The sequence below is a fragment of the Symphalangus syndactylus genome, chromosome 10, assembly GCF_028878055.3.
Source record: "Symphalangus syndactylus isolate Jambi chromosome 10, NHGRI_mSymSyn1-v2.1_pri, whole genome shotgun sequence".
In the NCBI taxonomy this organism is placed as follows: domain Eukaryota; kingdom Metazoa; phylum Chordata; class Mammalia; order Primates; family Hylobatidae; genus Symphalangus; species Symphalangus syndactylus.
In genome coordinates, this window is record NC_072432.2 from 60,420,784 (window position 1) to 60,447,565 (window position 26,782).

The 26,782-nt window shown below is 35.4% G+C and overlaps 1 protein-coding gene across 5 annotated transcripts in view; it reads left to right on the plus strand.

The window, feature by feature from the left end:
- The window catches only part of CNOT6L (CCR4-NOT transcription complex subunit 6 like), a 108,993-nt gene extending 83,176 nt beyond the window's left edge, over positions 1–25,817 (plus strand). For all 5 annotated transcript variants that reach the window (XM_063610359.1, XM_063610358.1, XM_055297237.2 and 2 more), the window contains exons 9-12: positions 7,695–7,846; positions 10,154–10,381; positions 12,854–13,056; positions 18,581–25,817. In XM_063610359.1, the coding sequence (XP_063466429.1) occupies positions 7,695–7,846; positions 10,154–10,381; positions 12,854–13,056; positions 18,581–18,793 (796 nt within the window). In that variant the 3' untranslated portion in view covers positions 18,794–25,817. The remainder of the gene's footprint in view (positions 1–7,694; positions 7,847–10,153; positions 10,382–12,853; positions 13,057–18,580) is intronic.
- The last annotated feature ends 965 nt before the right edge of the window (positions 25,818–26,782 follow it).

The window sequence follows — 26,782 nt, forward strand, 5'->3', positions numbered from 1 at the left end:
AGCGATAAAATGCCAGAGCTCAGCTTTTGCTTTGTCTTTTAACAAGTACTATTTACATTCCAAAGCATTTTATAAAATACATTGATACATATGCATATGTTTTTTATATGTATATAATGTATATGTAGAAACTGAGTTGTAAATACATTTTTTTTTTTTTTTTTTTTTTGATACGGAGTTTCACTCTTGTTGCCCAGGCTGGAGTGCAGTGGCGTGATCTTGGCCCACCACAACCTCCGCCTCCTGGGTTCAAGCAATTCTCCTGCCTCAGCCTCCCGAGTAGCTGGGATTACAGGCATGTGCCACCATGCCTGGCTAATTTTGTATTTTTAGTAGAAACGGGATGTTGGTCAGGCTGGCCTCAAACTCCCGACCTCAGGTGATCTGCCCTCCTCGGCCACCCAAAATGCTGGGATTACAGGCATGATCTACTGTGCCTGGCTGTAGATATATGCTTTAGACTCATAATTTAAATTTCTCTTTTGCCATGTTTTGTCCTATAGACTTAACCATTAAGTAGAAATTGGATCTTGGAGCCAGATACATAACTTAATAGTAGGGGAAAAAATGAAGATGAAAGCAGACCTATATGCTAGACTTGCTGTTCCTGAGGTTAGCAGTTCTGACCTCCTTATTGCTTTATTTCAAGTCAACGAGAAAGGGAAAGATGAGAACAGCAATTTAGAACAGTGTGATCATTGCACTGTGAAGAGGCAATCTCTTATCATAGGATTGGGAACTTAGGTTGTCATGGCACTTAGTTCTTGCTGTACTTCCTAACCTGCTTCCATTCTCAGAGGTACCAGGTAAGGCCAAGTCCTTGCTTTTTTTCCTTCTATTATCACAGATAGTTTTGTGCTTGGAAAGAGGGTTTTCAGAGGTCATAGTATCATTCCAAAATGGTACAGTATCATTACTGTTGTGATACTCCTATCTCACTGGTCTCTCAGTTATTAATTTCCTGTGTCATAGGTGGTTGTTGCATTTAGAATTTGTACATAGGATTTTTTTGAAAATGAGATTTTGATTTGTACTCTTCTGGTAATTTCTATTCAATCTGGATCATAACATGACTTTGTACTACAGTTTCTGTACCTTTCAAATATAGATAATAACTGTTCCACTTTAGAGGTTTCTTATGGGGTTAAAATAATGAATGTGGATGCACTTTCAGTGGTTAAAAGAGCTGTACAGGCTAGGCACGGTGGCTCACCCCTATAATGGCAGCACTTTGGGTGTCTGAGGCAGGTAGATCACAAGGTCAGGAGTTCAAGTCCAGCCTAGCCAAGATGGTGAAAACCTGTCTCTACTAAAAATAGAAAAATTAGCTGGGCTTGATGGTGGGCGCCTGTAATCCCAGCTACTCAGGAGGCTGAGGCAGAGAATTGCTTGAACCCCGGAGGCAGAGATTGCAGTGAGCCAAGATCGTGCCATTGCACTCCAGCCTGGGTGACAGAGAAAGACTCCATCTCAAAAAAAAAGAAAAAAAAAAGCGGTACAAATATAGGATATTATTTATCTACTTCCTTATTTAACCTAGTCTCTCAGCTTACCTTTTCCAGTTAGTTACCTTCTGACACTCCCATGATTACTTAAAGGGACCAAGAACACATTTTATAGCATTTTATACTGAATATAGTAAGAACTTATATTTGGTTTGGTTTTAACAATGTTGGGATGTGATCCAGAAAGGGTCAGAGTTAACTTTTTGTGATTATACTATTGTCTGGACTGTGTATTACATTGTCCCTTTTTACTTGTAAATGAATTCAGGGAGGGAATATTACTTAAATCCTATAGATTGCTTTAGTTTCTCATAGTTGGCAGTCAGTGTCCTCTCTCTAGTATTAATTAATTATGTCACAGCCCACAAAGTTGTTTTTAGACTACAAGTTGGTAAGAAATTGAGTTATATCTTTATTTGAAGGACTGTTCTGGACGTGTTCGTTTTGCACATGAAACATCCAATCTAATAATACTTCTCAAATCATATAGGGGGATTTTTTGGTCATAGCAGTCTTTATTATATTAATATATGTTCTTTCTTTTACCCATTTGATCTTTCGTCTAGTTTTTTTTCAAAAATGTGAATATACAGAAGAATTCTTAGAATAAAATATCATCAGGAATAATGCTTTTAGCATCTGTATACCAGTCACAGAGTGTGAATAGTAAACTAATGTATCGAAAGAGACAAGTTTAAGATTTTCCATATTACCAAGGCTATATGGCTTGGAACAATGATTGGAAGGTAACTATAAACCAATATGTCTAATTGAGAAGAAACATCTAATAATAGAAAGAATGGCAGAAAACCTCTGTATTTCAAAATGTTATGGAATCTGTATGGAAATCTGTGAGAAAGAAAGTAGATGCAGAAAGGACAAAAAACCAAACACCGCATGTTCTCACTCATAGGTGGGAATTGAACAATGAGAACTCATGGACACAGGAAGGGGAACATCACGCTCCAGGGACTGTTGTGGGGTGGGGGGAGGGGGGAGGGACAGCATTAGGAGATACACCTAATGCTAAATGACGAGTTAATGGGTGCAGGAAATCAACATGGCACATGGATACATATGTAACAAACCTGCACATTGTGCACATGTACCCTAAAACCCTAAAGTACAATAAAAAAAAAAAAAAAAGAGGCTAAACCGGAAAAAAAAAAAAAAAGAAAGTAGATGCAGAATAGAGTGCATTTGGTTTGTATGGGAAGGGAATGTAAGAAGTAGCATTGTTAAGGTAGTAGGGATAGAATATGGGTAATTATATCTTACTATATTATAAATTTATTCAAGTTATAAACAAGGAAATAAGATAAATTGTAGAAGATTACAGCCATCAGCACTAATGCTAGAAATCTCATTCTTTTAAAAACAGACTATGTGAGAAAGTCTTAAAGTTCAAGAAACAAGTCAACACTCTTATTTACTAGAAAGAAGGAACTTTATTTGGTTCAACTAGTTTTCAACTCTCTCTTTGGTTTTTTCAACCCTTGGTGAAGCTGAAGTGATAAAACTTGAGTGAGAATGTGTGCCCTAGAGTTTCTCAGTGGCAGTGGAAGGGAGTGTTAGTTATAATGACATACGCATCCTGTTTAGGACGACTAGTTTTGCTTTTCTGGACTTCTGAAACCAAGACACTAAAAACCAGATACCTTTAAAAGGTTGAGAAGTTTTAAAAGTCAAAAGTATGGCAGTATATACCAATGAGAAGGAAAGTTGGAAGGATAGTTGCAAGCATCTGATAACCCAGTGGTTGCTCAAGATTTATGTTTAAAGAATTATTTAAATGAAGAAAAATCAATAACTAATCATGTATTTTTAAAAAAGTTTTATGAACCTATGATCATTACCAAGAAACTTAAGAAAAAGAAAAGGCTGGGTGAAAGTGCTAAGGCAATGAGGAGGATATTTTAACTAACATTATGCACTGTAAATAACAAGGAAGGAATGGACCCACTGCAGACTGTATCATCAGTAATTGACGATCAACAGAAAACAGCTATATACAATTTATGTTTTGCTTTCATGATTTCTATTGAGAAGAATTTTCCTCAAAGTAGAAACACTAAGACCAGGTAAAGAGGAGAATGGCAAACCAAGGTGAGATTGGTAAGCCAAGAGAGTCGCTAAACTGCACTAACTAGTTAGGCTTTCAAATGAAGATAATTATATCTTATGGTATTAAAGATCTTACAGAAGTGTGGTTAGAGAACTGGCAAAGGTAATCTGTTATAAATATTGGATTAGAGAAAAAAATTCTAGGATTTGGGGGATGGATGAACTATCAAACTTTTCAAAAAGACAGACTTGCCCAGCCTCGGTTTTCTTCATCTTTGTAATGGCAATAGTAATACCTCCTGCTGCAATGTGGATTCTCCAGAAAGAAGATTCAGAGATAGTTTGGTGTTCAGGAGTTTATTAGATATCAACACCTGTGGAAAGAAAGGGGAGGAAGCAGAATTGGACATATGGAGAAAAGTGAAGTGTTGCAGGCCTGACTGCCTCAGGTGACTCAGAAGGGAGCTTTAGAGCTTATGTGGCCTGTCAGAGTTAAACCACAAGGGGCCCAAATCCCTGGACTTTTAACTTTTGCTTTTGATTTCTAATTGGATGGTGGTGCTCCTAGAAGTATGTGACCATGAGTAGGCAGCTTTCTGCAACTGAAGCAATCCCTGAAGGACTGATGAGGAATCTGAGCAGTATATCTCCATGTGCAAATTTTAGGACTAACATATTTGAAGTACTTAACACAAATCTTGAGATTGGATAGATCCTCAATAATGGTAGCTTTCATTATTATTTTTATTATTCTGTCCTATTGAGAAATTTATTTTGAGAGAAGAGAATGCATGCTCATAACATTTATAAATGTCCAAAAGCTGGCAGGGATATTTAATCTATTAGAAAAATAGAATTATATCCAATAGAAAAATAGAATTATATCCCATAAATTTGTACACCTGTCTTATATATCTGTAAAAATTAAAAATTAAATAGGATGAAGTTTCAGAGCACTTAATATCCGAATAGGTGAACTAATGAGCAGAAATTCATGAAGTGATACTTAACTGAGGTAAAGATTGCTGCTCTTAGATTATTAATGGAAGGAATAAAAAGAGGGAGGGACAAGAATCAGCTGAGACCACAGAAAAATATATGTAGCAATGTTCATTACGGCATTAGTTAAAATGTGTAAGAAGTAACTTAAATGTCCAACACAGGTTAAATAAATTATGGTGAATCTGTAGAGTGGACTATAATCCAGTCATCAAAATTGATTTGGAAGAATATTAAATGTTATAGGAAATGTCCCTGATAGGATAGTATTGTTCTAATTGCGTAAAAATATCTGTGTGTGTATGTGTGTAGAGAAAAGTCTGGGGAAATATATTAACTTTTAAATGGAGGTATTGGGTTATAAGTGACTTAGTTTTCTTTGTTCTCATATCTCCACAATAAACATATTTAATGTATCATTTTTTCCACGTGTTTTGAAGTACCTATAAATGCAGGACTGACAAGACCTTGTTTAAGAGCAAAAAGATCAAAACATTTCAGATATATATTAGTTCCTGTTTGGCTTATAATTAATATGGCTGTCCCCAAACTGAAGTTTTACTCTTTATTAACAAAAGTACAGTTAAAAAATGAAGAAGGCTGTAGTTCATTTATGCCCAGTTATAGGTACTGCACCTTTGGGTAAACTTGAGTTGTTCAAATGAACTTTTCAAAAAGACAGACCCAGTTGTCAGTTCAATTTAAATTTGTTGAGCAAATTTAAACAAATTGTTCAGATGAACAACATCACACATCATATAAGTAACTGATCATGTCTTTTCCGGAGAAGACATGGAGGGTGGGAGAGCATTGACATCTACTGTCAGATATTTAAAGTGGTGTCATTTAGAAGAGAAATTAGATTTAATGTATATTCTTTTAAAGCAAAGATCTAGAGCTAGGTTTAATGGAAAAAATGGGAGAATACAGGAAAGCAAATTTTAGTTAAGATATTTCTTTTAGAGTCCTGTGCTCCCCCACCCCTCCCCCCCAAAGAATGACCTAGCTTTGGTAGAAGTAAAATTATTCCAGTTATAAAAATATTATAATTAACCGGATTTTTAAGACTTTTTTACAGAATCCTAGGTTCCTGTAAGTATACCATAGAAGTTCTGTGAATATTTAGAAGATATCTCAAAAATTAAATATGAATAATTGAACTGTAATTTGAAAATAACATGTTCATTCACATGTTTCAAATACAAGTTTTAACATTTTGGAAATCATTAACGTGTTCATAAAGTACTGCTTAGTTAACTTGTTTTTGGTGCAGACCTCTGAATCAAATTTCTTCATGCCTGCTTCTTTTTTCTGAGTATAGGGCCAGTTATTTACCATTTATAGCTGTGTGCATCAGGATTTTTAATAATACTCTGTAACCAAAACAAAATACAAAAATTGGTCACTGAGACTGATATAAAACTATATCATCTCTGTCCTCTGATTTCAAATTTTTATACTCATCAAAATAGGTTGCTTGTTTTCAGTGGTTGATTTATTCTAACATAATGCTGCTTTTATCTGTTTTATCTGTGGGAATCTCACCAGAAACTGTAAAAGGTATTCCACAGCTTAAAATTGTTTGAAGAAGTCTGATATGGACAATGGTCAATCCTGTCTATAGGACACATTTTGAATCTGCTTACTCCTCTTGATTTCTCTTGCCTTTGTTCAAGCCACCATCATTTCTCTTTCAGATAACCTCACAGACTTTCTAATCTGCGTCCCAGTTATCAGTTCTTTAATTGAGCAGCTAAAGTGATCTTAAAAAATATAAATCAAATGATACCATGTCCTGGCTTGGAACTTTTATCTCTCCTCTTCAGCATCATTTCATACCCTTCCATTCTTTTCTAACACATAAACTTGCAATGCTTTTTGCTGTCTCAGGACCTTTCACATCTTCTACCTGGGATGCTCTTAAGCCCATTCTTCACCCTAGTAACTTTCATCTTTCATATTTAAGCTTATAGATTACCTCTTTAGGGGGTAGAAACTATAGTCACTTTAAGCACTCTGGGTTAGAAATAGGCACATAAACTGACCCTTTACACTTGTCAGCCCATCTGACACATCCAGAATTGGAGGAGGGAAGGGAATATTGCTTCATTTAGTACAGCATCCTGTGGCATAGTAAGTCAATATTTTTGAAGAAACAGAAACTAGCTTCTGTTTTCAAAGCTTGAAGGAAAGTGGGGAGGGGATCTGTTATGAGACTAAATATGTCTTCTCTCCACTGAACACCTAGTGCAAGTAATATATTTAGTAGATTTTGATTACTTATAAATATTTCACAAATTAATAAAATTAGACTGAAAAAGGTTAAATGACTTGACCAAGATCCCACTGCGATTAAATGTCAGCACTAAACTAATTCTATTAAATCCTACAACTCTACAATACTTAATAATTTGGCATTAATGAAGGAAAGAAAATATTATTAGTGCAGAAGCTGTAATCACAGAGAGAGTCATTTCTTCATCTTGCAGAATCTGTTTCTCAGAATACTTATACCCCATTGCAACTTTCTAGTAAAAGTCAGATGGAAAAATCAGTTACTCTTTAGCTGAGATAAAGGTGTGCCCCTGCATTTTGTTGACACATATCTTGATGTGGTAGAAATAAAACTACAAACAGGGTAGGTGGATTGTATTCTTTTTATCTTTTTCTCATTAACTTAGTTGAGATTATGTGCACCTTTAAATACCAGAAAATTCTAGCAGTAGCTTAAACAAATGAGGGAAGGGTGATTTTCTCACACAAGAAGTCCAGAAATAGGCAGTCCAGAACTGGTTCAGCTGCTTCCCCATCTTTAGAAGGTTGGCTTTTGCCTTCTTGCTTCATATTTCATGGTCACAAGATGGTTATTATTTCTCCGAGCACTAGCTGTAAGGGGCAAGGTATAAAAGCATGAAGGAATATATATGCTATCTTTGTTAGGTGGGGCCTCTGAGAAACTTTTTACAATAATCAGACTTCTTGTGTCTTAGTGGCCAGAACTGTATCACATGGCCACTTGCAGCTAGAAAATGACAAGACAATGCATAATGTCATGTTTCTTTCAGTTAATATCTTTCAGCATGATAGTCTAGGTGCCTAAAATTATTATAATAATGTACCTTTTAGATTTACATTGGTGCAGAAGCATACAGTGGAATTTAACCAAGTGGCGATGGCTAATTCAGATGGATCCGAAGCTATGCTGAACAGAGTGATGACAAAAGATAACATTGGTGTCGCTGTGGTATTAGAGGTCCACAAAGAACTATTTGGAGCAGGTGAGTGCAATGTAAAATATTCTTACTAAAAATAAACACCATCCCAAGTTTTTCCTTCTCAAAACAAGTGAAGAGAATTTTGCTGTTATTTATTGCAAAGTTATTTTCTTTTGAGGAAAGTTAAGGGATATGGGCAGGAAAATAGCACCATTGTATAAAGCATCATATATTTGTTGGGATATTTTGTGCTCTCTATCACAGTCTTTTTTACTTACCAGATAATCTGTGTAAAGTCTTTTTTAATATGCCATTAATCTCAAACAGTTCTTTTAAATAGGCAATATTTTGGTTAGGCTGAATTTAGAAATTATGATGACTTGGCCCTCTTTTTGAATCATATTTTTAGCTTCTTGAGTGTGATTCTTTTGTCTTTAAGGTTAAGGACTTGGCACATTTCCTCTAGTTTCTTTGTTACATCTCAGTCATTGTCAGGGTAAGAGCAGGATCTTTTATCTACATGGTACTTTCTTTAGCATTTTAGATTATTTATAGCTTCCTTCAGAGTCAGAAACTCATTATGTACTTAATACACAGACCTTTTTTATCCTTCCTACTGCCTGCCTTTGAGCATTTCATTGTTTACTAGTACATTTTAAGCAACAAAGGAGTGAGACCACATCAGGGCTTTTTTTCCCCTGTACTTTTTGTAGACGAAAAGATTATTTTGGCCTGGAGTATTGATTTGAATTATTCAGACCATGCATATGTGTCAAAGCTTCTTTTCTCACCATACTTCAGTTTATTCATTATCAAAGGTAATCTTTGATATGAAATTTTGAACTTTTTACTTTTCTTAGTCCCTCCGTTTTTATTTACTTTTATGTCCTTTACAATCTTATTCTTCCCAAAGTTTGGTACTTTTTTTTCTGATATTGTGGAGAATATCTTTTGGAGTTTTACTCCCCTTTTAATTTGCAGAAGAGTAATTCTAAATAGTAGAGACTTTCACGTTCTGAAATACGTATCTCTTGTACTCATAGAAGGGGAATTTAGTAATATAGTGCTTATGGCTCTTTGAAGGGGAAAATTTTTAATATTGTGAATACTTAATCTATAGCTAAAAGTGACACTATAAAACTTCTAGGAAAAGAAGATAGCTTAGAAGATTTGGCTACAGATATTTATCTTATGATCAAATTGCTTTAAAGGTGACTATGTCAGATACAACAGATACTTCAGTTTCTTATTTTCTCAACATTGAAGATAATTATAGGTTGGTGAGACTGGAAAGAAACTTTACCAAACTAGTAGACTTAGAAAATTAGGTCTTTTCCCCCAAAGCTTATATTCCAATAGAAAAATTTGAGACACTTCTATAGAAATTAGAAAAATTAAATTTGTATGTTTACGGATAGTCCAATGGTTTAAAGGTATGTAAAGTAAAAAGTGAGAGATCCCTCATGTCATTCATACTCTAGATATAGCTCTTGTTGATTTCTCTAGAGTTACTAACATACAGAATGTGAGTATGTGTATTAATAGTTTTATATCTTGAATATTTTATGGACATCTGTCAGTAAATGTTAACTATGTTTAAGTTTAATTTTCAAAAATCTTAATGTATTCCATCTACCATTTGGAAAGTACTTTGTTAATGTTTAACATAATTAAAAAACATAGAATTATGGGAATAAAAAAAACCTTAGAGATATTCTAGTTGAATATTTCATTTCCCAAAAGAATCTGGTTAAATTACTGACCCAAGACTACATAAAATAATTAGTAAGAAAGCTAAGTCTAAAACCCAAGTGTCCAGACTTTTATAGCACACTACTCTCTAATTCTGATTTTAAAAATAATGTTATTTCGGTATGTGGTGTGAATTTGTTCAGGTAGCAAATGACTTTCTTATTTTATCATATATAGGTTAATATAATTTACTGCCTTTACTACTGACCTATTACAATTGTGCTGTGTTGTGCTTGGGAAATGCAAGGTGAATGAGTACTAGACAGTAGTAAGAATTTAAATTGAGGTTTAGGTAACTCAACTGAAAACCTGCCTTACTACATTATTGTGCTGTTTAAATGACAGATATTTAAAGGGCTGTACCAAATTTGTGGGCCAGATTTAGCCCATGGGCTACAGTTTGCCAACTTGATCTAGGAGAGTAATTCCCATAGTAGGATTACCAGAATCTCAGCCCTTTAGCTTCTAAGAATTACTTTATGAGATAAAAGGGAAGTTATAAATTCTTGGAAAAGAGTAAAGAAGTAGCTATGGATCATATTGAGAAAACCTGAGGATGCCACATTTCTTCAAACATAAAGCATAACTTTGTCTTCTTTTTGTAATGTTTAAATTTAGGTATGAAGCCTATTCATGCTGCAGACAAACAGCTGCTTATAGTGGCAAATGCCCACATGCACTGGGACCCAGAGTATTCTGATGTGAAGCTCATCCAGACCATGATGTTTGTCTCAGAGGTTAAAAACATTCTGGAGAAAGCCTCTAGTAGGCCTGGCAGCCCAACTGCAGATCCTAATTCCATCCCGCTGGTGCTATGTGCAGATCTTAACTCATTGCCAGATTCAGGTATTTATAACATCATTTCCTCACTGCTGTCAATTTCACTTTTACTCTTGGTTCGGAGGCCAGCTAGCTCCTAAATTTTGAGTAGATAATTTCTCTTCTAAATTAAGGAATGTATCAGTAAGAATCCCATGGATGGGACATAAGGTAATAGAAGAGAGTTTAATAAAGAAGCTATTTCCAAAGATGTTGGCTCGTTTAAGGGAAACAAAGCAATAAATGATGCAGTACTCTGCCACTAGGGGATTTAGTAATAGATCTCTTTACCACTCCTCTACCTAAAAGGGAAAGTGGTGGGAGCTGTCTGTCATTAGAACTTGGAAAAAATACAGTTGTAGGAAAGGGCCACATAATAGGAGTGATGGCTTTGAATTGCATGAAGCGGTCAATCCCTGGCAAACCAAAAAGAAGCCAGGGGAATATATATTCTTACCTCACTCTGCTTCTGTCCTCTCATCTCCTGCTAGGCTGCCCATTGATCAAATCCAACCAGAAGCTAGAGCGGGCAGGGATTTGCAGTTGATGCAATAAAGATCAGCTGCCCGAGGGACAGAGTGTACTGCAGAAGGGTGATCTGAAGGGGCAGCCAGAAAATATTCATTACATGTCGCTATCTAGTTTAATAATGTTAGCGACTTTTAAGTGAATTCATTAAATGATATTTGGATAATGTTAATAGTTACAGAAGAATGATCAAAATTATCCTAGGGCTTCATATTACTTCTTGAGCTCCACTGAAGTACTTTATGTCTGAACTTTTATCATTTTACTTTTTTAAAAATAATTTCCACATTTTAGGTATCAAATGGAAAACATTAGACTATTACTCTTTTGCCAATACCAAAGCATATGCTAAATTTTGTATATTATCACTACTAGGCTATTTTAAGTTACTTAAAGTAACAATAAGGTTACTATAAGATAACCTAAATGCCTACACTTGGAATATTAAAAAAAAGTCACTGAACTTGAAAACATCTATTTCTTCTTAGCAAATAATGCTGAAATCGTTGTTTATAAATGTTTGTCTTTAACCTCTAGCCTAATTGGTACTTTAACCACATGCTCCTTTCTTAATCCTTTCTCAAGTTGAATTACTCTCAAGTGCAAGTTTTTCTTCCATTGTATTCGACTTATTAAAACCAGTTAGCTGTCATTTGGCAACACAACGTAGTGAAACGACTTTGCTACCAGACTGTCATGGTTGGATCCTGATTCTGCTACTTATGAACTATGCAATCTGTGACTAAGTTCCTCATTTTTCCTTTTTTTTTTTTTTTTGAGACAGAGTTGTGCTCTTGTTGCCAGGGTTGGAGTGCAGTGGTGCAGTCTTGACTCACTGCAACCTCCGCCTCCCGGGTTCAAGCGATTCTCCTGCCTCAGCCTCCCAGTAGCTGGGATTACAGGTGCATGCCACCACGCCCAGCTAATTTTTGTATTTTTAGTAGAGACAGGCTTTCACCATGTTGGCCAGGCTGGTCTCGAACTCCTGACCTCAGGTGATCCACCCACCTCGGCCCCTCAAAGTGTTGGGAGTTTTACAGGTGTGAGCCACCGCACCCAGCCTAGTTCTTCATTTTTAACAAGGGGGGAATCATGTTATCTACTTCATAGAATTGTGAGATTTACATGAATAAAGCACTTAGAACAGTGCCTGGCATGTAGCAAATACTAGACAAATGATAGTGCCTTCTGAGCTATTTACAATACTGATATTGTGCTTATCACACATTCATTATATCTTACTATCAATCCTTATTACAAATAGAAAGATGACTCTTAACAGTGCACTAATCATCATAAGGGTTTTGATACTGTTTTCATGTTTGCTAATTCAGTGGAAGCAGTGCACTTTTCTGAATGCTATTCTTCTCTTCAGCCTTGTATTTTTACCCAAGTGGTATACTTCTGGCATATAATATTCTTTGTAGTGTCAGACTGAGAAAACTCACTCTAGCTCAAACTAAAGAATGATATTGTCTAGCTGACATTAGATGTTGAAATGTTGAAGATGCAAAATCCGTTTTTGTTGTAAACGATTTTTTATTAATGTGCTCTACTTATGTATTCACAAAGTTGTTGATTGCTTAGAATGGGGAAATACTAAAGAGATAGTGGTTTGGAATAATTTTCCAAAAACATTTAGGGTTAATACCTTCCTGGTGAATGCCATCCTAGGTCCTGGAAATGATCTTCAGCCTGAAGAACCACTAAGAAAACTAAGGATATCTTGAGTGTTCCTGATATATTTTGTTCTGAAATAGGCAGACATCCTTTGATTCATTTGATTGACTCATATGAAATGGCTGGTATTTGATTTTTTATTTTTAAACAACGACAAAAGGCAGTTTTATATGGCTTAACCTAAGAAAACTACTCTGAGCCTGGTGGATTAACCTGGTAACAAGTCTTGGCTGTGAATCCTTGTATAAGGTCTAAATGCTAAATGGAAGTGTCGCCTCTTTATTCTACCAGGTGTTGTGGAATACTTAAGCAATGGAGGAGTAGCTGACAACCATAAAGACTTCAAGGAACTAAGGTACAATGAGTGTCTTATGAACTTCAGCTGCAATGGAAAGAATGGAAGCTCAGAAGGGAGAATCACACATGGCTTCCAACTTAAGAGCGCCTATGAAAATAACTTGATGCCTTACACCAATTACACCTTTGATTTCAAAGTGAGTGGCAGCCTTTGGGCAGGTGTAGAAATTATTTCAGATACAAGCATGTAACAAAAAAGGTGTAAATTCTTTATGATTAATTGTATAATCTTCAGGAATTTTTAGATTCTTAAAATGTCTAGGCTAAGTATGCACCTAAATATAAGTAGGTTTATTGGGTTTTGTGGCTATTGTTGTCTTAAATTCTTCTTGCTCTCTTGTTTGTTTAGATTTCAAATAATAACAAAAACTTCTAAAATGCTCACTAGGTACCAGGCACTGGTCAAAGCACTTTGTATATATCAATGTAGTTAACCCTCACCTGCTCAAACTATCCCTAACTTTCAGCAGTAACCTCCCTCCCCCCACCCCACAGAAAAGCACCGAATATAGCAAAACTCACTTTGAATGAATTTATATAGTATTTTCTCAAGATTTTCTTTCTACTTTCCATTGATGTCTTAGTATCTGTAAATTTTTCAGGCTTCTTTTGGGTATGGGGTTAGAGAAGGTTGTACTTTGGTTCTATTTTATGTCCATGTATTTATACTAATATATTCCTAGGCAGTGGGACACTCTAAAAGGAAGACATTTTTTGACAAATATGAAAAAAATGGAAAGGCTGATTGTACAGGACCAGCTATTCTTTAGAAAGACAGATTGTGGTGGCTTTATGTAATCTCTTTCCCAGTGCTGGTTTTCTGATCACTCTGTGTTTCTGTAGCTCTGCTATTGTACCTCTCTTTGACTTTCTGGCATTTCAGGCATTTATAGTAGAATCTTATACTATCCGGAAAAATCCAAGTGTTAGAAAGCGGTTTGGTATAAGAAGCCTAGAGGGAATTTAATAAAATGCGAAAGGAAATTTACAAATGGCCTCCCTTATATCTCCAATAACCTTTTTCTATTTTTGTGTGGGTTAGCTCCTTTCCAAGAAACAAATAGGAGGAGGAAAAGAAATTCATGTGTTACTAATCAGCTTTCATAACCATGAAGTGAAAAAAAATTGCTTAGAAATTGAATCTAATTTAGTATTTTTGCTATTAGAAAAGATAATTCAATCCAGCGATAGTTCATTTTGTTCCAGCCACTCATATGTTGTGATGTGCTGGTAAATATTTAATAATGAGCTTTTTGGGAAAAAGCTCTGATTTGTGGTGTTTCCCGATTTCTGTGGTTTAAGTACTTCTGTAGCAGAATCCTGTCTCCCAACATGATACCATTGAACACAGAGTTCGGAAGAGGTGCTAAGAAAGCTAGTACTAGCTGACTCTAGCACATCATTGCTTTTATGTAAGCTTAAAGGAATACCTTATAATGATACACAGTTTACCACAGCTTAAATCCTATCCTTGTAACTGTAGTGATATATATCTCCCAGTATAACCCAGAAAACCTGTGATAAAGTTCCTGATGAAAATAAGTGTTTAGTAATTCTGCAACTATTATTATTGTTGAGGTATGTGTGTAGGTAAAAAGAAAAAAATTTTATTCTATTTCACATAGCCCTTTTTTTTTTTTTTTTTTTTTTTTTAAGATAGAGTCTCAATTTGTCACCCAGGCTGGAGTGCAGTGGCAAGATTTTTGCTCACTGCAGCCTCAGACTCGTGTGCTCAAGACATCCTCCTACCTCTGCCTCCCAGGTAGCTAGGATTACAGGCACACACCACCATGCCCAGCTAATTTTTTGTATTTTTAGTAGAGACAGGGTTTTGCCATGTTGCCCATGCTGGTCTCAAACTCCTGGATTCAAGCCATCTGCTTGCCTCAGCCTCCCAAAGTGCTGGGATTACAGGTGTGAGCCACCACACCCAGCCTAGACTTTTTTTTTTTTTTTTTTGAGACAGGGTCTCGCTCTGTCACCTAGAGTGGCACAGTCATGACTCACTGCAGCTTCACCCTCCTGGGCTCAAGCAATCCTTCCACCTCAGCCTCTTGAGTAGCTGGGACTACAGGTGTGTGCCACCATGCCTGGCTAATTTTTGTATTTTTGAGGGGTTTTTTTGGTAGAGACAGGGTTTCACCATGTTGCCCAGGCTGGTCTTGGGCTAATTTTTGTATATTTGAGGGTTTTTTTTTTTGTAGAGACAGGGTTTCACCATGTTGCCCAGGCTGGTCTTGAACTCCTGGGCTCAAGCAATCCGTCTACCTCAGCTTCCCAAAGTACTGGGATTACAGGTGTGAGCCACTGGGCCCAGCCTAGACTTTTTTAAAGCTTACTTCCTCCTTGTCCGTAAATAAAAAATCAGAGAAACACAATTTGGGAGATTAATCCACCTTCCTCAGTCATCTGAACTTGTTTAAAATTATTTATTGACGGTCCTTCAAAAGCTCTTACATGTGTTAATAATTGAATCAAAAATCCTATTGAGCTATTTACATTGTTCAAATAAGTATGGCTAAAGAACTAGAAAAATGCCTGGCTCAGAGAGTGTTTGATGTTTGGATGTATAAGATAGGATCAGAGAGAAGGATAAAGGTATAAGTTGGTGGGAGAGAGTAATATATGGGAAGATAAATAGGCTGGCTGGATAGATAGATGGGATGAGAGGATAGAATAGTATTTCAAGGAAGGATGGCTAGAGACTAAGGGCACACCTGAGTAGAGAGAATTGAGCTCTTAGTCCAAGTAACAGAAAATGAACTTTTCAGTTTTATACATATATTTTACATAATTAATGCTATCCCAATATTGAAAGCAATCAGTAAAAAAGGATAGGTAACATCAAATATAAAATGCCATGTGATCAGCATTGAATGCAGATCCAATGGTATTAGTGAGGGGCCATTGTATCAGTGAGGTGTTAAATTTTGTTTACTTAGCTTAGTATTTGTTTACTTTCTTGGTCTTTGAACAAGATAGAAATGTAGAAAAGAGGTATTTAGAGCTCAGATTCATTTAATTGTAAACTGATTTGGAATGAACTGAAGGGTAAACAATTAGAAGAATTACTCCTTTTTCAACATTACTTTCAGACCAGGTAAGTTTAATAAACAGCTTAATTCAAACCTACTGCTGCTGCTCCTCACCCCACGTTTATCCTCTAATCTGAGGGTGTGCCCAAATCATTTAATAAAAAAAGGGAAGGACAGCTTTTATTTTATAGCAAATAGTAAACTTTTCTGTTACATTATGAAATTGATATTGTAATTTTCTGGCATTCTTTTAAAAAAGCTTAGCATAATGGTAACTCAGACTATTAATATTTTTGTTGTGTTTTGACTTTTTGTTCAAATACACTTCTATAGACTTATACAATAATAGTCTTTACTAATATAAAGAGTGCATTTTCCCACATTATTAGTATTATATCTTTTAAAAAAGAAACTGACTCAAAAGGGTTAAAAGTCATTAGTCTATAACCTTCTTTGTGCATATGATCAAAGTTAGGGATCCTCCTCATAGATGCATATGTACAAATATGTTGGGTGAATTCACAGACATAACCTGGCTAAGAGTTTTGATAAGAGTTTTTACTCTGGATATTTCAAACCAAGAAAATAGTTACAAGTGATGCATTCAATTAAAAGCATCTTACTTCCTGGAGTGTTTAACTTTTTCTTGGGGCCTACCTTTGCAAAGAACTCTAGCAGTTGATGTGCATGACGGCACTCTAATAAGGTTGTAAGATGTAGGAGGGTTTGTCGCCCAGGTTGGAGTGCAGTGGCATGTTCTAAGTTCACTGCAACCTCTGCCTCCCAGGTTAAAGCAATTCTTGTGCCTTGACCTCCCTAGGAGCTGAGACTACAGATGCATGCCCCCAGACCCAGCCATTTTTTTTTGTATTTTTAGTAGAGAGGAGGTTTCACCATGTTGGCCAGGCTGGTAATTAACTCCTGGCCTCAAGTGATCTGCCCGCCTTGGCCTCTGAAAGTGCTGGGATTACAGGCATCAGGCATGAGCCACTGTGCCCGGCCCTATAGGAGATTTTATTCAACATAAGTAATTGAGATTATTTCACGTGTTTTATTTTAGAATTGAAGCAAAAAGTTGTCTCATAAGGAGAAATAAAACTACCGTGATCCTTGTTAACTCATTTTCTAAAATATCACTGTAAAACTAGGCATTATAACCAAAATGAAGGGATAATATCTTATGATCCTATCATTTTTTGACTGTTTAAACTTGGAGTCCCCTGGACTCATGTAAGTTCCTTAATTTGTGGTAAAGTAAGGTTGGATAAGGGCTTCTTTTTGTTTCTTTTCTTTTATTATTATTTTTTAAGAGACAGAGTCTTGCTGTCAGCCAGGCTGGAAAGCAGTGGGACAATTATAAGTAGCCTCAAACTCCTGGCCTCAAGTGAGCCTCCTGCCTCAGCCCTCTGAGTAGCTGGGACTATAGGTGCCTGCCGCTACACCTGGCTAATATTTAAATTTTTCATAAAAACCTGGGTCTCATTATGTTTACCAGGCTGGTCTTGAACTCCTGGACTTAAGCCATCCTCTTGTCCCCACCTCCCAAAGGGTTGGGATTACAGGCATGAGACACTGCACCTGAATCTTGTCTCTTAGAAGAGGAACCGTTTTGGTGTTTTGATATTGGTCAAATGAAAATCAACAAACTGAAATGATTGTGTCCAAAATCTCACAATAAAAAAATTTGTTTTCATTAAAAGTTTTTATTTTTTAAGTAGCCCATTTCATTATTATACCAGTTAAAGTATTGGCTGGAACTCATGTATAGTATTTGTAAATAGGTTTTTACAGGTGTAGAAATATTTCTCCCTACTTGGGCTCAGGCTGTCTTGATATGAATAGGAACTAGATAGGAAGAAATTTGATTTTGCTGCCTTGCATACACAACCTGGGATAATAAAAGCCCCCTGGTTTTAGACTTACTGATCAGACAAATCAAGTCATCTAGCTCTGAGAGATAAAACTGCTATGTATGGCTTCCTGCTGAATGATTTTTGCTGAGTTACCCTTATGTAGCAAGGAAATCCAGAATTTACACATATTCCAGTATTTGTGAAAATGAGTATTTTAAATTAGGAATAGAATAGTTAACTGTGTAGTGTTTTGTATGTATATAGCAAATCTGGGAAAGCTAAACTAGGATTAGCAAATCCATAAACATGGTTTACTACAGCTTCAGTCAGGTGTGTTTGGATATCTTGATATGCAAATAATTGAAAATAATACCATTAACTATGTATGTGCTTATATAAATATTATTTTCTACTTATTATAGCCAATAGGATTAGTACAGGCTCCATTATATTTATACTGATATGTTGGATTTCACTAAACCAAGCAGGCCAATTCTAAAGATGACTAGACATAATTTAATGTGTTTAGCTTCTCAAATTATCACTTACACACAAATGGAAGGATTTATAATTCCAATAGCGTGCTGTGTTTCCCTATTGAGCCACCTTTATTTCATGTAATACCCATTGAATATTTGAGCCTTATTTGACCCACTATCAAGACAACAGGTACCAGAAGAAAGGGTATTCAGTTTTTTAGTTTTTATAAATTATGGATTGTTCTTTATATATGTTGAATTTTTCTTTTTTTCCTATCCCCAATCTCTTTCCAGGGCGTGATTGACTACATTTTCTATTCCAAGACTCATATGAACGTGCTTGGTGTCCTGGGGCCTTTAGATCCTCAATGGCTGGTTGAGAACAACATCACTGGGTGTCCACACCCTCACATCCCTTCAGACCACTTCTCACTGTTAACACAACTTGAACTCCACCCTCCACTCCTGCCTCTTGTCAATGGTGTTCACTTGCCTAATCGGAGGTAGTGGAGTACTGCCCCGCCAAGACGGGGATCTGTTGCTATGGACCTGTACAGTTGTAAATCAAAGTATGTAGGAGTGAAGTATGGCCATCCTTAAGCTGCTTCTTCAGGTTTCTTTCATTATGTGTTTGCTGTAAGACTTTGTACACATTTTTGTGCATATTGGTATCATTTGGCAGTAGGGCTGGAACCAAAGTATTACTCTCTTTCCAAAATTTTAATTGAACATGTTTTTAAATTGGACCTTCTTTATATTGTATTAAGAGCCAGCATTCAAAACTGATAAATTACCAATTTGAGACCCAACAACAGTGTATTTGTTTTTCCAAAACAAATACTTTCTTTTGAATGGTTTCAGTGAGCCAATCATTTTATAAAAGGCAATTTTTAAAAACTATAAATGCAGTATTTTAAACTGAATGATGATATGCCTTCCAGAGAAAACCTTGAATTTTTCCTTTATAACTGATTTTTGGATTCCCAAGTCATTTGCACATTAACAGAGTACTTAAGTTAGCTTATTCTGTACATAAACTATGATATAGCCTCTATACATTGTAAGAAAATTTGAAAAATTAAAGGTGGTTGCACAGTATGCTTTCATAATCAAGCATGTAACACCACATGACAATTTGTTGGCCAAATGCTGGTTTGGAGTTTTTTGAGGAATCACTTTATTTTTTTTGTCCTGTCTATATAGCCTTATTGGAAGTATTAATTCTAAGCCTGTCTCTCAAGTTTACTTATAGAGAAAGAGTAAGTAATCTGTATTGCCACATACCTTGAGAAGAGAATGCGGTATGTTTAGGATGCCCACAGAATGAATTTTTCCTTATTCCAATTCAGCCTTCTTTCTGTCTGGTTGTGCCAGGAAAACAGATGTTATATGACCTATATCATTTTTGCCATTATAGTCAAATGTTAAAAGAAGAAAAAAATCTGCTGAATAAAAAGGCCTTGATCAAAGTTTCAGATGGGGAAAATCATACAGATATTTTATGTGTTTCCAACATGGATTATGTGGCTGTTGGTTTTTTGAGATGACAGTGCAAAGGATTTGGGAGAGAGAACAAATTTGGGGCAGTAGTTGAAAACGTTGGGTCATTTTCCTGACTCTAGCTGCCAAATGGCCATCATATGCTTTTAATCTTTGTTTCAGTTGTCTGTCAGGGTTGAATTAAGAAGCTACTGGTTTATTCCCAATTGTTGATGCCTTTAGGTATGTTGGAATCTTTTTTTTGCCTAGGAGGGGCCAGTTGAAAATCTGTGACTCAAGAGGCAGTGAACAGAATACTGTTTTCTGGGGAAAAATTGGTTGGCTACTTGATGTTAATTATGGCACAGTAACAGGAAAAGGTTGTGTCTGTGTTTTTAAGTTTTTCTTTATTCTGCTTTTTTGCTGCTATAAGAGTTTTCTGAAATTTATATTTTAAACTTTTCATGCACTTTACTGTTTCTAGTCTCAAAATGTGATATTTTTAATAAACAAGAAATTTTCCATTATGTGAATGAAATTTTAAAAGACAATAGCCTATATTTGTGTCTCACTAATATATAAAGTACAGGTCAAATTTAAATTATTTAATTAGTTTTAAATATACACAATTTGTCTCCTCTTTCAAACCTAACATCTTAGGCTGTTTTATTAGTCTTAAATGATGCATTTACTTTGGTCATTTTATGCTAATTTCTTCCATAGTAAATTAATCAGGCTATATAAGGTAATATTTCCCCAGAGGGTAATTTTAGTGGGACGAGGGTGGTGGGATGATGTCATACCATACATGGGATTGCATCAGAAGGGTTCTGTAAAGCCTAAACTCCCTTTTAAAAGTGCCTAGTGATAGAGGCGTTGTTTGTCATCTATTATAATTGGGATGTCATTGTAGTTCAGTGAATTTTGATGTAAATAAAATATCTTTTAAAAATGTTAAAGTACCAGAATAAACAAAAAGAAGCAACCCTTAAGATGACAGATTTTCCTCAACATGCAGGTTTCCCTTCTTATATACCTCAAGTATCCAACATCTAGCCATGCAAATTGATTACCTGAAGCATAGTACTGGAAAGTAGAATAGCATGAAAAACTTAATTTTGTGGACATTACCTTTTTTTGTAATCAGCTACTGTATGTTTTATTTTAGATCTTTTGTTTTGGGTGGGTTTTCTGCTCTGGAGGTATATGCACTAACAAAACATTTTCCTCCTTTCATATACGCATGTTAATTAGCAATGTGAGCAATATTTCCTACCATACTTCACTCCCAATATTTTTTGAGATGTTTGTATAAAATGGAATTTAAAGTTCACTTATGATTGTATATGAACCACAGAGGAGCCCATTTATTAATAAAAAACTTTTTTAATAGTTAAATGTAGAGGGAAAAAATAAAAAAAATGGGAAACATTGTAAACAGCTTAAGTTTATTTTGTGTATGATCGAGGCACTCTGTTGCAGGAAGGTGTGTAATTGGGTTCTCTCTGCTTCAAATGCGCTCTTTCAAACCATTCATTATCCTGTGTATTTTTAATGTGGTTTTAGTAAATGTTGGTAGTAGCTCTGTTGAAGTAGGTAATTGTGTTATGTTTTGGGTGGTACACACTTGGGGCATGGTAACCCAAATTTCATGTGCACGGTTTCCCTTTAGCCCACTGCCCAAATTTCACATACCCTTCACCCTTTGTTCCCTTTGTAAAAGGAGTGGTATCTGTTTTGAGCTGCCAATTCAGATGATCAGAAATGCTGCTTTCCTCAGCATTGTCTTGTTAAACCGCATGCCATTTGGAACTTTGGCAGTGAGAAGCCAAAAGGAAGAGGTGAATGACATATATATATATATTCAATGAAAGTAAAATATATATGCTTATATACTTTCTAGTTATCAGAATGAGTTAAGCTTTATGCCATTGGGCTGCTGCATATTTTAATCACAAGATAAAAGAAAATCTGGGCATTTTAAGAATGTGATACATGTTTTTTTAAAACCGTTAAATATTATTTTGATATTTGTCTAAGAACTGGAATGTTCTTTAAATTTACTAAAACAGTATTGTTTGAGGAAGAGAAGACTGTACTGTTTGCCATTATTACAGTCATACAAGTGCATGTCAAGTCACCCACTCTCTCAGGCATCAGTATCCACCTCATAGCTTTACACATTTTGATGGGGAATATTGCAGCATCCTCAGGCCTGACATCTGGGAAAGGCTCAGATCCACCTACTGCTCCTTGCTTGTTGATTTTGTTTTAAAATATTGTGCCTGGTGTCAACTTTTAAGCAACAGCACTGCCTAAAAGCAAGCAGAGAACAGAATCCCAGCACCATTCTATAGGCAACTTTTTAGAATTCAGATATAGTAAATCTGTTCCAGATTTATGATGTTTTATGTAAAAAAAATTTTGTATAATAACATAGCTGAATATTTTTGTTTCATTTCTTTGATGTAAGGCGTGTGAACATTCGTTTGAATATCACATGTTGAAGTCAGGTATGGCACAATGGGTTCTGAGACCAGCTTTTCCTCCCCTCCCATTTGCCTTGTTCCAAGCTCTTTCTTTTCAAATTAATTTTCTGATATTCATAGGCAGGTATTTAATTTTACTAATTAATTAGCATCCTGTGTGAATGTATTAAAGAAGCCACTGTGTTTTAGTGTACTTGGCAAAAATATAAAAGCTGTTTCTTATTTGCCCCTTTTTTTTTGGTGTTTTAAAATTATATATTAAATCACAGAGAAGCAAGGGAGAAAGTTGAAAGATATCTAAGGCTCATATCACTTGATTCTATGGTAGATTATATTAGAATTGAGGATGTGGCACATTAAAACTGGAACATGGGCAAATACAGTGTTCCATTTTAAAATTCTAAGTTTATATTGTTAAATGGGTGAAAATTTAAGTTTGTATTTGCATTTCCAAGCGTTTCTAAAAATCACTAATGCCATCTATACTTTTAGTATGAAACAGCAGAGTATAGAAAGCACAGGGAAGAATAGGCTAAATATGTTCTTTGAAGAACCAGAGGCATATAACCATATCATTATGTCATTCCTAATACATGGCTAGATTTTCTAATGATAAAATCGACTGTGTCCCAATGCTTATTTGATTCTAAGCTTTTTTATTCTGTTTCTGAGATATTTTAATAGCTTTGCAAAATATGCTGACCAGTTTTTGGAAAATAATGGTTTTTATAGCAAGCAAAGACTTTATGGCACATTTTCAAAATAGCACTCGTACATACTTACATTTTGACAGAAATGTGAATTCTCACATTGGTAAGATATTCTTTTTCCCACCTGCCCTACCCTTTAAAAAAGGTCACTTTTCTAATGTGTAGCATATTCATTTACACCTTTCCCTTCTTTGAGTCATATCATGTTTGGAGAACTGTGTGAACTGTAGGTAGACAAATTAACTAGGGACGCCAGAAACTTGAACTAAAGTTTTAAATTTGTAGGCAGATGAGAACTTTTATACTATGGTTGCTTTGGGTGATTCTAATTTTGTAATAGCATCATGATCACCAAAATTAATTCAAACATTTTAGTACATCTTTAACCTGTCTTATTTACCAAAGTTCTAATCTGTTTAAGAACAGGATGCGAAGAGCATCTTTCATTTTATAGAATGATATGCTCACCTTTATTTTATAAGTGTCACCTAAAAGCTTGAGGGTAAAAAAGAAGCAGCCCATATATCTAAACTACAGGATGTCTTGAACAAGATTCACAGAAAGAAAGAAAAAAAGCAGTTCTTTCCAGGAAGGTGGTAAGGAAGAGCATGCATATTTCTTGTTTTAACCAAATACCTTTTTTATGTAAATGTCTCTATTAAACCACAGGTCCTACACCAGGAAATAGGGTGATACCAGGAAAATACCAAGCTTTATTAACCCAGTTGGCAGTTCCTTGTGGCATACATTTGGTTAGACTTGGGTTTTTCTTGAAACCAAGGGAAAATAAGCATATTGAGTTCTTCGTTCAACAGACATGACATTGAAGTAATGGAATATTTTTTAAGCAAAATAGTTTTCACTTTCAAAGCATATGACATAAGGACATTTGTGCTTATTGTTAATTTTTATGGTACATTGTATAAACTGAGTAGCATTGAACTGCATTTAGAAGTATGTCATCAGAAACAAATCACATTATGAAAAGGATATACAAATGCCAGGTGATATGACTCTTTTGGCATGGTGGTAGCATGGTCCATTCAGCTTTCAGAATCTTTCAGAGGCTCTAGTTTGGTGCCTATTACTAGTTATTTTTGTTAGAACAATCTCTCAAAATTTAGATAATTTTCCAGTTGTATGTCTGTCACTTTTAACTCTAAAGCATAAGAATCATGGTAACCCTCGCAGAAGTGGTCCTTTCTTGCTCATTTCAGTTTCGTATTAATTTCAAATCACATGTATTTTCTTTCAAGCTATCAATTGTTATATGTACCACATTTAATTAGTTTATAGTTACCTGAAGTCACAAAATTGATTCAGCATTGATGTCAAACAATGGCTTTGCTTCTTACCAAACAGACTTAGTATCCTGCTGCTTGTTTCAATCTTGATGCAGTAAGTGATGCAGTATCTGGGTTTGTATTTACTTAGAAACTGTACTGTCCTTTCTCTGTGCTTAAATTGCTAAAAATATATTCCCTTACCTGTGAAATTCCTGAGCGGTGCTCTGCCAACTTTTTGAGGGGAGGGATTTGGATGGCTGTGTTACTGCACGCTGGATCTGGAATTGTTCAGGGTTATGAGTGACAAATTTCTTAAACACCAGCAGCACTGAGATGTGCACTATGGGCATTCGTACAGTTGTCCAAATGCAAACAACTTTTTCATCTTGGAGAAGCTGAGATACAGAGTTCAATAGAACTACTTGGAATATTTTGAGAAGGTTGAATGTTTCATCTTTGGCTTTGTTGTCTCTGGAGTGGGGAAGTATGGAGGGCTTTTTTTTTTTTTTTTTTTTTTTAAAAGAGTGTGTATGTACTTTTTCTCTATAAGGGCCAGGGTGTCGGTCAAATTCACCATGGATTAATTTATATCTTCTGTTGTGATTTTTTTCAACTATATAACAAGTGCCAACTAATTGTCCATGGGACAATCTACTTTTCCACTCAATTTATCATTTTGAGTAGGGAAAGGTTAATTTATTTTCATTACCTGGCATTAAGTTAAAGAATTCATTATTTTGCATACATTTGAGTCATTCTGTGGCCTATAAAGTGTTTTTGTAACTATCTAATTCTAATGGTTGGAAAGCAAAGCACATGACTGTAAAACCAAGCAAGGTATTTTAGTAACTTTTTCCCTGAATACTTGGTAGTTTCCATTGATACTATTCCAAAACAAATTCTGCTCTTTTAGGTTGTATATTTACTTTGCTTTTGTTCTAAGAAAAAGCCAAGGACTAAATCAACTTGTTATTGTGTTTCAGTAATCAGTTTAAAATCTAAGATTTTTTTTTAAATTAGAATATTTAATGAAGTGCCATGTAATTGTAGCTTGCTAGTGTTTAATGTTTAATAGACTGGTTCTATAGGTGTTTTAACCATTTAACACTCTCTGCCATCCCTGGAGAAAGTGGTTCTATTCTTACTGAACACATTCTCTCTGACAAAATCACCAGCTGCTTTATTTTTCTATTTATTACAGTTAAACAGTTGATGAGGTCTGAATCTTGACCAAAACTGCTCAGCTGAGATGTTTTTCACAATAGACACTGTACAAAGTGTGCGTGCAAAAGGACACGGTTGGTAGTATTTTTTCATTAATGTGAACATTGACTAAAAAAAAGCAGTCCTGCCTTTTAAATCTTGTGGCAGCTCAGAAGGGAGGTGCTTAAGAACCTTAACTACTATGTCAGATAACAAAATATTTTTTTCCATTTTGGAGATTGGTTACTGCTCACACATGATGTATAGGGCTAAATATATGCTTGTTTCCTTGCACCTGTGTACTTCCCCTCTCTCCCTCCCTTTCCTTCCCCTGTAGGCAATAAATGGCCATTTTGCAACTGCATACCTTTGTCTTGGTTTTTGACTCTTTATTTGTGCAGTATAAACCTCTGCTTTTAGGTTGATACGTCTCTTCTAAAGTGAAGTAGGGAGCCAAGATAATTCAGGGGAAAATACATAATTACAAATTCATGCTACATTTTTTTTTTTCTGGTGAAAACTACTAAGTACATTGTTTAAAAAAAATTCTGAAGCTAGTTATATGACTTGCTTTGCCTGAAGAAACCAGTGCAAAGCACTGTCTGTCACTTCTGAGTGGAAGTTTAAGGGCCGGTCTTTAATTTGCCATATTTCCTTTTCTTGCCTGTGTGATCATAGAAGTATATGTTGAGATGAAACCTCTCATTCCAGATCCTTAAGTGACTTTGTTGAAGAGAACTCCCCTGCTGTCCTTTGGACATGTAGTGCAAGAAACAACTGCTAAATCTCAGTGTGTTAATACAATAAAGTTGTGTTATTAGGGCTTAATTTAGTCAATACTGACTGACAGACAACCACCAGACAGATTTGCTGAGTTACCAATATTGAAAAAACTCAACAGCTGGACCTGCTAAGATCTCAAGTAAATTGATTCAACAAACATTCAGGTATCTTCTGTGAACAAGGTGCTGTGGATATATTAAGATGAAAGACATCTTTATAATGCCTATCCTCCGAGAATTCATATTCCAAATACTCTCTATGACACAGAAGATATTCCAGTGTTTTAGTCAAAGTAAAGGTATCTTAAATCATAGAATCTTGGAAAGAGTGAGAGAGAAGGCATATAGTGAAATAATTAGGAATTCTGCAAACTATGTTTACAGATATTCGGCTGAAAAATGACTTTAAAATAAGGTGTGATAGAGAACATATTATTTTTAGTGAAACAAAACAGCTGTGCAGCTTAATAAGTGCTTGGAAAAGATAATGGTAGATTATTTTGGAACAGATCGTCAACATTGACAGTTCAGTGCCTATTGACTTGTT